The sequence below is a fragment of the Theropithecus gelada genome, chromosome 1 (assembly GCF_003255815.1).
Source record: "Theropithecus gelada isolate Dixy chromosome 1, Tgel_1.0, whole genome shotgun sequence".
Lineage (NCBI taxonomy): Eukaryota > Metazoa > Chordata > Mammalia > Primates > Cercopithecidae > Theropithecus > Theropithecus gelada.
The window spans coordinates 105,946,216-105,958,678 of NC_037668.1; the positions used below are offsets into that span (position 1 = coordinate 105,946,216).

Sequence of the window (12,463 nt, forward strand, 5' to 3'; positions counted from 1 at the left end):
CTCCTTGAAGAAATAGCTGACTTAAGGGTTGGAGCCCATAAAACACAAAATAACAATCTCACTGTGCCAGACAGTATGGAAGTGCTTAAAATAACGACAGATATTTCAAAAGGATATAGGCACCACCCTGAATATACTCCCTGACTGGCCAAATCTAGGATAATCTGATTATCAAAATTATAAAAATATTCAAAAAATATAACCCATTGCAAAAATCAGAAATCCATAATGATATAAAGAGCTTAATATATTAATGTTGACTTACTGATTTGGAGGGCTGTATGATGGTTATATATTTTTGAAGAAGTACCCAACAGGACATTGTGTCTATAGTTTAGTCTTAAATGATTTCTTTCAGAACTAATTATACTGGATATAATTAGTTTCCTTCAGAACTAATTATAATGGATATTTAAAATAAATACACACTCATACACTTGTATGATATAGACGGTATTAGAGTAAACAAGGGATAAAACATTAACAGCTGGGTTATATGGGTGGCTCCTGGTATTCTTATAACTTTTATGAAAGTTTGAAACTATTTCCAGGTAACAATTTAAAAAAGGAAAAGTCTGCTTAAATTATAATTAAATAATGTTAGAAATTTTAGGTATTATACAGTGATGTACTTCATATATAATTCCAAGCACAAGTTTTGACTTTCACATATAAGTTCTTTAGTTACCTTGTCCATTAGTTTGAGTTGTAGTTGGTGCACCTGCAGGGGCTGCTGGTGGTGGCTGTGCTTGCTGTTGATAATAGTGAGCATAATAAGCAGCCCAAGCTGCTGAATTTGGATCCGTTCCTGCCTTAGCTAGAATAAATGAAAGTTCAAGGTTTGCATGTTGAAGTCTGTAATTCTCACACGAGCGCGCGCGCGCGCACACACACACACACCCAGCTCTCTGGCAAATATACAGCTCCCAAAATTAACTAGAACATTAAAAAAAAGTACATGAAAACTTTTATATTTTCTATTATTTTTGTTGTTACCATCAGCTTTTATTAAAGAAAACCAAGGCTCAGAGACCAAGTGACTTTCCCAGGTTAAAAACTACTGAGTTGCATAACTGGGATATGAATAAAGGTCTTTTGGCTCCAAATCCAATGCTCTGTCTCAAACCATCCTGTGCCCTTGTTTTTTTCTAAATTGGTTTCGCCTCAAGCACAAACAGCTCTATCTGGAAGATGACTTAAGAAAAACATTTCTAGGGGCTAACCTGCATAAGAAAGAAACAATTATTTTAGAACAATGAACTCTGTCCTTATTTTCAATGAAGAGAAAATATAAAAATCTTAAAAAAAGATTAGCCACATTTCATCCTATTTCACATTGAATGTTATAAACTTGATGTCATCCTACTTGAAATTCTTCTTTCTCTAGAATCTTCAGGATGGTCAAAGCTTAAGTACAGCCTATCATTCAACATCTTTAACAGTCTGAATCCCCTGGCTTATCCTTTCCATTTCAGCCTCACCTCTCCCTTCGTTTGTATCTCTTTAACACCCAAGCTCCAGCCACAACACAGTGCTTGTACTTTTCAGAAATCACTATGCCCATGTCTCAGCTTTTAGCTATGTTATGTTTCCTCTACACTTGACTGACCCTCACTCATCTCCCACATCAACTGAAGTGCAAACAGTTTGAGACCTCTCAATCTTCTAGAAACCACAAAAAAACTTGATTCTGTCCTTTATACTAGGAATATCATACAATTAAAACTTTTAAATTTTCTATTATGCTTTCATTCTGAACAGTAGCAATTCTCAGCTGCTTAACAAAGGTTAGTCAAGTTTGAGAAAAAGGAGTGAGAATTTCTAGAAAAAGAAAACTACAAGGTAATATAATTGTAAGGTGTTATTAGGACACCCTCCAAGCTTTTCTCAATTGCCCAATGTACTGCTTTTGTATCCTGGATGTTTACATATCTCAATAGTGTCATTATCTGTATTTATTATTATTTTTTGAGATGAAGTGTCTCACTCTGTTGCCCAGGCTGGAATGCAGTGGAGCGATTCTCAAGCAATTCTCCTGTCTTAGCCTCCCAAGTAGCTGGCATTACAGGCACCTGCCACCACACCCAGCTAATTTTTGTATTTTTAGTAGAGACAGGTTTTCACCATGTTGGCTAGGCTGGTCTCCAACTCCTGACCTCAAGTGAACCACCCGCCTCAGCCTCCCAAAGTACTAGGATTACAGGTGTTAGCCATGGCGCCCAGCTATTATCTGTATATTAATCAAGAAATCTAGGTATTTCACTTTACACTATGCCTGGACAGAGAATTTGAGATAAAACAGACTTTAGGAAGTGTTATTTCTACACCCAAACGTGTAAACCATACTGAAGTACCAGTCTCACAAATAACTAGTATGTACTAAGAATTTACTAAATATTCACTCAACCCAAGATTCATTCACTGATCAATTTATAGATAAGAAAACAGGCTTAGAGGAGTTCAAAAACTTGCCTGACATCTCACCATTAGTAAACTGTAGGACTAGGACTGATCTAGGTCTATTTGACTCTGAAGTCTAAATTCTTGACCACTACATAAATCCATAACAGACCACTCTTCTTTTAAAGAAATATTTTAGTTCATACATTAAAACGTTACGTCATTCTAAGTCTAATATAAGCAATATCCACCCCAGAGACCCAGTAACCCTTTGATAAATCTGAGTGGGGCTAACCAGCTGGTTTTAAATGGGTTACTTCTTGCCCAAAGGCCATGCTGCAACCACATTCACTGACCAGCTTTTATAGTAGTGACTTCACTACTACTCCAAGTGGGAAACTCAACATGTGATACAAAGACCACTTCCACTTCTTATTCCCATCATTTTTTCTCAATCATGCTAACCACCCAGTAGTGCTCAAAAATACAATCCTGGCAGATCCAAGTTACCCAGTATGAATCTGTCTCTTAACCTACTCAAACTCTTCAATCTCATTACTTAATTATACCATCCCAATTAGCCAACAAGAGGAAAAGCAAAGCCCTTTCATTCTCCAAAAATTCGCGTTTACAGTATTATATTCTGTACCCTGTGAGCCCTTCTATCAGTGTTGGTATGCTGGGAGTGCATTCTTTTGCTATAGAACACAACCCCAACTTTGCATACCTATATCCTAGCACAACTCAAGTCATTCCTTGAATTAATGGAAGTTGTGATTATTTGGTAACTATCATGCTGTGTCATCATATTCCAAACAGCACACTTCCTATGAAATTAGCCAAGCAATTTCATTTACATAAATTACTTCAAGTTTTTTTGGGATAAATATATTATGTGTAGAAAGTAATCCATAATTGAGTATATTTTCCTTGAAACTACTCTGGTGAAAGAGGCCTAAAAGGTAGGTAGCAGGTGAAAAAAAAGAATCATAAATAAATGTTAACTGGTTTCAAAGAATGACTCTTTGACCAAGATGGAAAGCAAACTACAGGGTATGGAAAGACGCCAGAATAGTACAGGATATAATATATACATATCGAAAATCCAGATCTGAATATAGAAAATATTAAATGTATTTGGGTTTTAGCATGCAGTTATTAAATACAGGCCTGATTTTTACTCACATGAAGTTGTCATTATGAGGAGTACTAGAACCGGTATCTTATTTGACAATCTGGGAGTTTAATGCCCAAATACTTAACACTCTGTAAGACTGTTTTATATATACATATATATACATTTTTAAGAGATGGGGTCCCATTCTGTTGCCCAGGGGAGTGCAGTGGTGCGCCCACAGCTCAATACAATCTAGAACTTCTAGCCTCAAGCAATCCCCCCACCCCCCCTCAGCCTTCTGAGCAGCTAGAAATACAGACACATACCACCCTGGCTGGCTAATTTAAAACAAATTTTTTTAGAGATGGGTCTTGCCATGTTGCCTAGGCTGGTCTCAAGCCTCAGCCTCGACTTCTGAACAGGTGGGATTACAGACGTGAGCCTCAGTGCCCGGCCCCATCCCTAATTTTCTAAATAAGTAAAAACTATTTTTTCATAGATAATGTCACAGTTAACACACTACATATTTGATAGCACTGGTATCTAAAACCTATGACACTGTGCTCTTTCCTGCAGCTTTTAGCTTTTATCATTCTGCTATATCGACTCATAAGAAAGCCAAATGCAAGCTGAAAGGAATTCCATAAAAGCAGAGATCATATTCATGTCAGTTCTATATACACTGGGGTAGAAGCAGTGCCTAACGCTGTTGAAAGAGTAGAGTGAGTGAAGGTGAGGCATACAAATGTAGAATCAACACTAGAAAATTTAATAATGTAACACGAGTGAAAAACAATACAGCTAACACACAAATGATAAGCATCTTTTTACCTGGATCAGGAGGAGCCTGCTGCTGCCAGTGTGGATATGCATTTCCCCATCCCTGGGGAGCGTATGGGGCTGGAGGACCACTGAGAAGAAAATTCAGTATAAAAATGTAGTCCAAAAACTAGAATCTTTGGGGAAAGCCCAGAACTAAACTCAATACTTACTGAGGAGCTGGGCCTGGTGGTCCAGGATTATAAGGTGCAGGGTTGTATGGTCCCATTGGAGTTCCAGGCCCTGGAGGCCCAGGAGGTCCATGGGGGCCTGGGACGCCATGGGGCCCATGGGGTACAGGAGGCCCTAAAGGATTTACTGGGCCCTACAAAAAAAAAAGGAAGACATAGAAAAATCAGAAAAAACACAGTAATGGTTAACCAACTCTATGGACAAATAATCTTCCATTTCTACCCTCTTATAGTCACAAACAACAAATTTTAGGTTTTCCTTCCTTTCCTCATTCATTTTGCAAAAACTATTTTATCTGCCATAATAATGAGACATGTGAAATTTACTAAAATCAATAGCGGTAGCAATTAAATGCAATTTAAATTAAATTAAAATTAGCAATTAAATTTTCTTTAGCTTGTCTGCGACAGCAGTAGATCCCTTTCCTTTTATAATTCTTTCTTTTACTATCTTTTTTCATCTTAATCACAGAAATCAGGTCTTTATCTTCAGCTCTTCTCTCTACATCTACTTGCCTAACATAAGACAACCATCTTGACAATATATTCCCAAACTGCTTGGGTCCTATATCATCAATTGTCTTCTGAACACTTCCATTGATAATGTTAACAGCTAGTTGGTTCACTATTAAACCAAACTCCACCTCAAAACCTATTTCTGTCACTGAAACCCCATTCAGATCAATAATTTATATCCTTTTTGGCCTTTCATGTATCATAATTCTAAACAGCACAAACATTCCCTTTTTAAGTCCTTCAATAAATTAGGATATTTTATATCCTTATCATGCATGCATGCCACATCATAATTAATAATGCTTAACTGATTTCTGTTTTGTTAAGCAAACAAAGACATTACACTTAACTGTCCTAAAATGCTCCTTCTGAGTAGTTAACACAACCAGGCGACATGCTGGACAAAATGGTAACACTATATTTTGTTGTAAATTTCTCACTGAAAAATAGGGAAACTAAACTTCATGACCTTTAAAGTTCTTTTTATTAACTTGTCTCTTTAAGTCTCCAATTGCTGTCATCTCTCACTTATTATCCATTATCTATTCTTTCCAAATAGTAAAAATAATACTGAAAAAGTAGCAACGTTTTTTAGGGCTATGTGCCAGGCATTCTTTTAAGTGACACACACGTGAACGTTCATTTAATCCCTACAACTCTATGAAATAGATACAATTATCCTCATTTTATAGGAGGAAACCAAGGCACAGAAAAGCCTGAGCAACTTCTCCAAGGTCACAGACCCAGTAAATGATTCAGAGAAAAGAGTCCGTGCTCTTAATCACCACACCAAATTGCTTCTCTAAAACAATCTATCTTGTTTTACCATGAATCCCACAGAAATCCTGATCCATGCATGTGAGGCTAATACTGTAAAATCAAAAACCAAGATGTGCTATTCATTTTTTTTGCTATGGCATCAACCTCCTATCATTACTCCACAAACATCTTCATTTTTTGAACAATTAAACTATCCATACAACAGAACTTACAATGTTTGTGTACATTTTGTAAGATGTTCCTTAAGCATCTTTAGTACATCTATTTTTGTCTTCCCAAGTACACAGAAACAGCGTCAACCTTGTTTTGCATGCACTCCATTCGCAGCATGGCAAACACCAAAACTAATTTTTCCTAGGAAATTCTGATTAATAATTTAAGATGCTCCCTGCACACTTTGTGTTAAAAACTCCAGTAAGACACCATCTGCCTCATTTACAAAAAAGCAGTCAAAGCTTTTTATACTTTTTGTTCTAACAGAAAACTTTTCTGGAGAAAAAAAAACAAACATCTGTGTAAAATCAGATGCTGGGCCCTATCCCAGACATTTTTGAATCAGGTCTGTCTCTGTATATTATGTGTAGGAGTTGGAAGCACCCAAATAGTCTACATTTTAAAATCCCCAGATGATTTGTGAGCCAGTCCAAAAGCTAGGATTTACGAATTTCTACTGCAGAGCGGAAGATGCATCTGATTTATCTTGTTTGCCTTGCTGGGGTTCAGTATAGTAAAATCCTAGTAAATAATGAATTCCCATTAACTATGTCCTTCAAGTATGTTCCACAATCCTACAATAACACTAATATGATGCCTGCACCCTCCTATCTATCCACACTCAAACGTAAGGTTGTTCTCAAAACCTGTAACTGCACATTTAATTAGGTTATTTTCATTGCTGGAAAATCTTCACATTGTATCTATTATAGGTATCATGAAATCTATAAATACAGACTAGTAATTATATGTTTTCCTTTGATGTATTCGAATAAACGTCTTAATTTAACTATAATCTAAGGGTCTACACTATAAAAGTTTAAAGTATACTCACACCAATCTTTTCTTCTATGAGTTGCCGAGCATAATCTATCTGTTGTGGAGTGCCACGAATTGTAAATAACTTCATATTAGGATCTGCATTTGGTGGAGGATTTCTCTGAAGCTCTATTCTTGCACCAGACTGTTGGCTTATGCTTTTTATGGTTTCACCTCCTAAAATAAAAGACAGTAATTTCTCTAAAGGTTTCAACGGTATAATAGAAGCTATTTAGAAGAAAATGGTCACAATTAAATGGGCCATTAAAAACATGGTTTGGTCAGTCAGTATTCTACTTGACAGTATTGTATTAAGATTTTTCATTTAATATTCTTTTTTTTTTTTTTTTTTTTGAGACGGAGTCTCGCTCTGTCGCCCAGGCTGGAGTGCAGTGGCGCGATCTCGGCTCACTGCAAGCTCCGCCTCCCGGGTTCCCGCCATTCTCCTGCCTCAGCCTCCCAAGTAGCTGGGACTACAGGCGCCCACCACTGCGCCCGGCTAATTTTTTTTGTATTTTTAGTAGAGACGGGGTTTCACTGTGTTAGCCAGGATGGTCTCGATCTCCTGACCTCGTGATCCGCCTGCCTCGGCCTCCCAAAGTGCTGGGATTACAGGCGTGAGCCACCGCGCCCGGCTTTCATTTAATATTCTACACTTTAAATCAAATTTTAGGAAGCATTTCATGCTTCTCTTAAAATACATTTACATTTACTTAGTATGTTTAAACTTAACCTTAATGTGATTATAATAAAATATTTGAATAAACTGCTTTTAAAAGCAGTGTAAATATAAACTAATACACTTATAAACATTCAAATTTTTAAAATATGAGTCGGGAAAAACCAAAATGCACAAACAAAAACACTCAAACAACTTTTTGGGTCAAAAGACCTTTCTTATGCTAATAATTATCTTAGTTCACTTTCTCTAGAAGCTAGTAAGATTAAAATCCTGCTCTTTTTATAAATATACATTAGATCCTTCATTTATGTTTTACTTGTTACGTATTAACATAAGAATGCTTTTCTACTAAAACACAGCCAGAGAAAAAGCATTGCCACTTGTTTAAAACAGCAACAGAAATAGTGTCCAGAAAAATGAATAATGTGTTAAACATTAAGAGTTTAAAATACATTGCCTTTTCCTATTATTAATCCAGTTTTCCCAGTTGGCACAATAAAATTAAATTCCTGTAGTCCACCAGGTGGTCCCATGTTCCAGTTGCCTTGACCTCTACCTCTTCCTCGACCACCAGGTCCAGGTCCACCAGGATTACCAGCCTATAGAGAGGAATAGACAAGAAGGAAAAAAATCAGCACACAAATACTTTTTTTCATGATAAAATTATTATGTCTATTTTTCCCAGCTCTCAAATACCTGAACCATAAATGTAGAGATGAACTGGCCCAAATAATCATAAGTAATAACATTTTTTAAAATTCAAGAGTAAATAAGGTAGCACTTAAGGTAGTAGTTCTTCCTGCTCCAAGATCTTTACCTTAAAACAATTTAAACTTTCTCCATTAATAAAGCATCATCAAGCAGACTCTGATATAGAGGAAACTTCAGATTTCATGAAGGAAAATACTTCTCCATAAAAACAAAAAATGAAAATGTTAACTTTCTATCAAACCTGAACACTTCGAAGAAGGTCTGTAATAATTTCTGCAGCATGTTGACATCGGTCTGGAGGTCCTGTTATTTGTGCTATCCTCTCAGGTGTTGTCCCATCATCTTCAAAACAAAGAAACAAAATTAATTAAACAATAAATGGGTGTGGCACCCAAGATGACCGAATAGGAACAGCTCCAGCCTCCAGCTCCCAGCATGAGCGACACAGAAGAAGGGTGATTTCTGCATTTTCAACTGAGGTACCAAGTTCATCTCACTGGGGTATGTCGGACAGTTGATGCTGGTCCGCGGGTGCAGCCCCACCAGCGAGAGCTGAAGCAGGGCGAGGTATCGCCTCATCTGGGAAGCGAAAGGGGGAAGGGAATTCCTTTTCCTAGCCAAGGGAAATTGAGACACACAACACCTGGAAAATCGGGTAACTCCCACCCTAATACTGCGCTTTACCAAGGGTCTTAGCAAACGGTACACCAGGAGATTATATCCCAGGGATCAAACTTCCCAGAGCTAGAGGAGGAACTACGTAACCAGCGCAAAGAAACTAAAAACTTTGAAAAAAGAATGGATGAATGGATAACTAGAATAATCAATGCAGAGAAGACCTTAAAAGAACTGATAAGAGATGAAAACCATGACACGAGAACTACGTGACAAATGCATAAGCTTCAGTAACCGACTCGATTAACTGGAAGAAAGATTATCAGGGATTGAAGATCAAATGAATGAAATGAAGTGAGAAGAGAAATGTAGAGAAAAAAGAGTGAAAAGAAATGAAGAAAGCCTCCAAGAAATATGGTATTATGTGAAAAGACCAAATCTACATCTGACTGGTGTGCCTGAAAGTGACGGGGAAAATGCAACCAACTTGGAAAACACTCTGCAGGATATCATCCAGGAGAACTTCCCCAACCTAGTAAGGCAGGCCAACATTCAAATTCAGGAAATACAGAGAACGCCACAAAGATACTCCTCAAGAAGAGCAACTCCAAGACACATAATTGTCAGATTCACCAAAGTTGAAATGAAGGAAAAAATGTTTAGGGCAGCCAGAGAGAAAGGTCGGGTAACCCACAAAGGGAAGCCCATCAGACTAACAGCGGATCTCTCGGCAGAAACTCTACAAGCCAGAAGAGAGTGGGGGCCAATATTTAACATTCTTAAAGAAAAGAATTTTCAACCCAGAATTTCATATCCAGCCAAACTAAGTTTCATAAGTGATGGAGAAATAAAATCCTTTACAGACAAGCAAATGCTTAGAGATTTTGTCACCACCAGACCTCCCCTACAAAAGATCCTGAAGGAAGCACTAAACATGGAAAGGAACAACCGGTACCAGCCATTGCAAAAATATGCCAAAATGTAAAGACCATTGAGGCTAGGAAGAAACTGCATCAACTAACGAGCAAAATAACCAGCTAATATCATAATGACAGGATCAAGTTCACACATAACAATAGTAACCTTAAATGTAAATGGACTAAATGCTCCAATTAAAAGACACAGACTGGCAAACTGGATAAAGAGTCAAGACCCATGAGTTTGCTGTATTCAGGAGATCCATCTCACAAGCAGAGATACACATAGGCTCAAAATAAAGGGATGGAGGAAGATCTACCAAGCAAATGGAAAACGGAAAAAAGCAGTGGTTGCAATCCTAGTCTCTGATAAAACAGACTTTAAACCATCAAAGATCAAAAGAGACAAAGATGGTCATTACATAATCGTAAAGGGATCAATTCATCAGGAAAAGCTAACTATCCTAAATATATACGCACCCAATACTGGAGCACCCAGATTCATAAAGCAAGTCCTTAGAGACTAACAAAGAGACTTAGACTCCCATACAATAATAACAGGAGACTTTAACACCCCGCTGTCAATATTAGACAGATCAACGAGACAGAAAGTTAACAAGGATATCCAGGAAATGAACTCAACTCTGCACCAAGGGGACCTAATAGACATCTACAGAACTCTCCACCCCAAATCAACAGAATATACATTCTTCTCAGCACCACATTGCACTTATTCCAAAATTGACCACATAGTTAGAAGTAAAGCACTCCTCAGCAAATGTAAAAGAACAGAAATTATAACAAACTATCTCTCAGAGCACAGTGCAACCAAACTAGAACTCAGGACTAAGAAACTCAATCAAAACCGCTCCACTACATGGAAACTGAACAACCTGCTCCTGAATGACTACTGGGTACATAACAAAATGAAGGCAGAAATAAAGATGTTCTTTGAAACCAATGAGAACAAAGACACAACATACCAGAATCTCTGGGACACATTTAAAGCTGTGTGTAGAGGGAAATTTATAGCACTAAATGCCCACAAGAGAAAGCAGGAAAGATCTAAAATCGACACCCTAACATCACAATTAAAAGAACTAGAGAAGCAAGAGCAAACACATTCAAAAGCTGGCAGAAGGCAACAAATAACTAAGATCAGAGCAGAACTGAAGGAGACAGAGACACAAAAAACCCTCCAAAATATCAATGAATCCAGGAGTTGGTTTTTTGGAAAAGAGCAACGAAATTGACATATCGCTAGCAAGACTAATAAAGAAGAAAAGAGGGAAGAATCAAATAGACGCAATAAAAAATGATAAAGGGGATATCACCACCGGCCCCACAGAAATACAAACTACCATCAGAGAATACTATAAACACCTCTATGCAAATAAACTAGAAAATCTAGAAGAAATGGATAATTTCCTGGACACTTACACTCTCCCAAGACTAAACCAGGAAAAAGTTGAATCCCTGAATAGATCAATAGCAGGCTCTGAAATTGAGGCAATATTTAATAGCCTACCAACCAAAAAAAGTCCAAGACCAGACGGATTCACAGCCGAATTCTACCAGAGGTACAAGGAGGAGCTGGTACCATTCCTTCTGAAACTATTCCAACCAATAGGAAAAGAGAGAATCCTCCCTAACTCATTCTATGAGGCCAGCATCATCCTGATACCAAAGCCTGGCAGAGACACAACAAAAAAAGGGAATTTTAGACCAATATCCCTGATGAACATCGATGCAAAAATCCTCAATAAAATACTGGCAAACCGAATCCAGCAGCACATCAAAAAGCTTATCCACCATGATCAAGTGGGCTTCATCCCTGGGATGCAAGGCTGGTTCAACATATGCAAATCAATGAACGTAATCCAGCATATAAACAGAACCAAAGACAAAAACCACATGATTATCTCAACAGATGAAGAAAAGGCGTTTGATAAAATTCAGCAGCCCTTAATGCTAAAAACTCAATAAATTTGGTATTGATGGAATGTATCTCAAAATAGTAAGAGCTATTTATGACAAACCCAAGCCAATATCATACTGAATGGGCAAAAACTGGAAGCATTCCCTTTGAAAACTGGCACAAGACAGGGATGCCCTCTCTCATCACTCCTATTCAACATAGGGTTGGAAGTTCTGGCTAGGGCAATCAGGCAAGAGAAAGAAATCAAGGGTATTCAGTTAGGAAAAGAAGAAGTCAAACTGTCCCTGTTTGCAGATGACACGACTGTATATTTAGAAAACCCCATCGTCTCAGCCCAAAATCTCCTTAAGCTGATAAGCAACTTCAGCAAAGTCTCAGGACACAAAATCAATGTGCAAAAATCACAAGCATTCTTATACACCAGTAACAGACAAACAGCCAGCCAAATCATGAATGAACTCCCATTCACAATAGCTTCAAAGAGAATAAAATACCTAGGAATCCAACTTACAAGGGATGTAAAGGACTTCTTCAAGGAGAACTACAAACCACTGCTCAGTGAAATAAAAGAGGACAGAAACAAATGGAACAACACACTGTGCTCATGGATAGGAAGAATCAATATTGTGAAAACGGCCATACTGCTAATTTATAGATTCAATGCCATCCCCATTAAGCTACCAATGACTTTCTTCACAGAATTGGAAAAAAATGCTTTAAAGTTCACATGGAACCAAAAAAGAC

The 12,463-nt window shown here is 37.6% G+C and overlaps 1 protein-coding gene across 6 annotated transcripts in view; it reads right to left on the bottom strand.

Moving 5' to 3' along the window:
- The window catches only part of FUBP1 (far upstream element binding protein 1), a 39,803-nt gene that overhangs the window by 11,205 nt on the left and 16,135 nt on the right, over positions 1-12,463 (bottom strand). For all 6 annotated transcript variants that reach the window (XR_003118202.1, XR_003118164.1, XM_025378187.1 and 3 more), the window contains 6 exons: positions 8,490-8,590; positions 7,995-8,136; positions 6,872-7,032; positions 4,510-4,661; positions 4,349-4,428; positions 689-817 (listed from right to left, as the gene is read on the bottom strand). Coding sequence is in view for 4 of the 6 variants with exons in the window: in XM_025378187.1 (XP_025233972.1) it covers positions 689-817; positions 4,349-4,428; positions 4,510-4,661; positions 6,872-7,032; positions 7,995-8,136; positions 8,490-8,590 (765 nt within the window). In the remaining 2 variants the exon portion in view is untranslated. The remainder of the gene's footprint in view (positions 1-688; positions 818-4,348; positions 4,429-4,509; positions 4,662-6,871; positions 7,033-7,994; positions 8,137-8,489; positions 8,591-12,463) is intronic.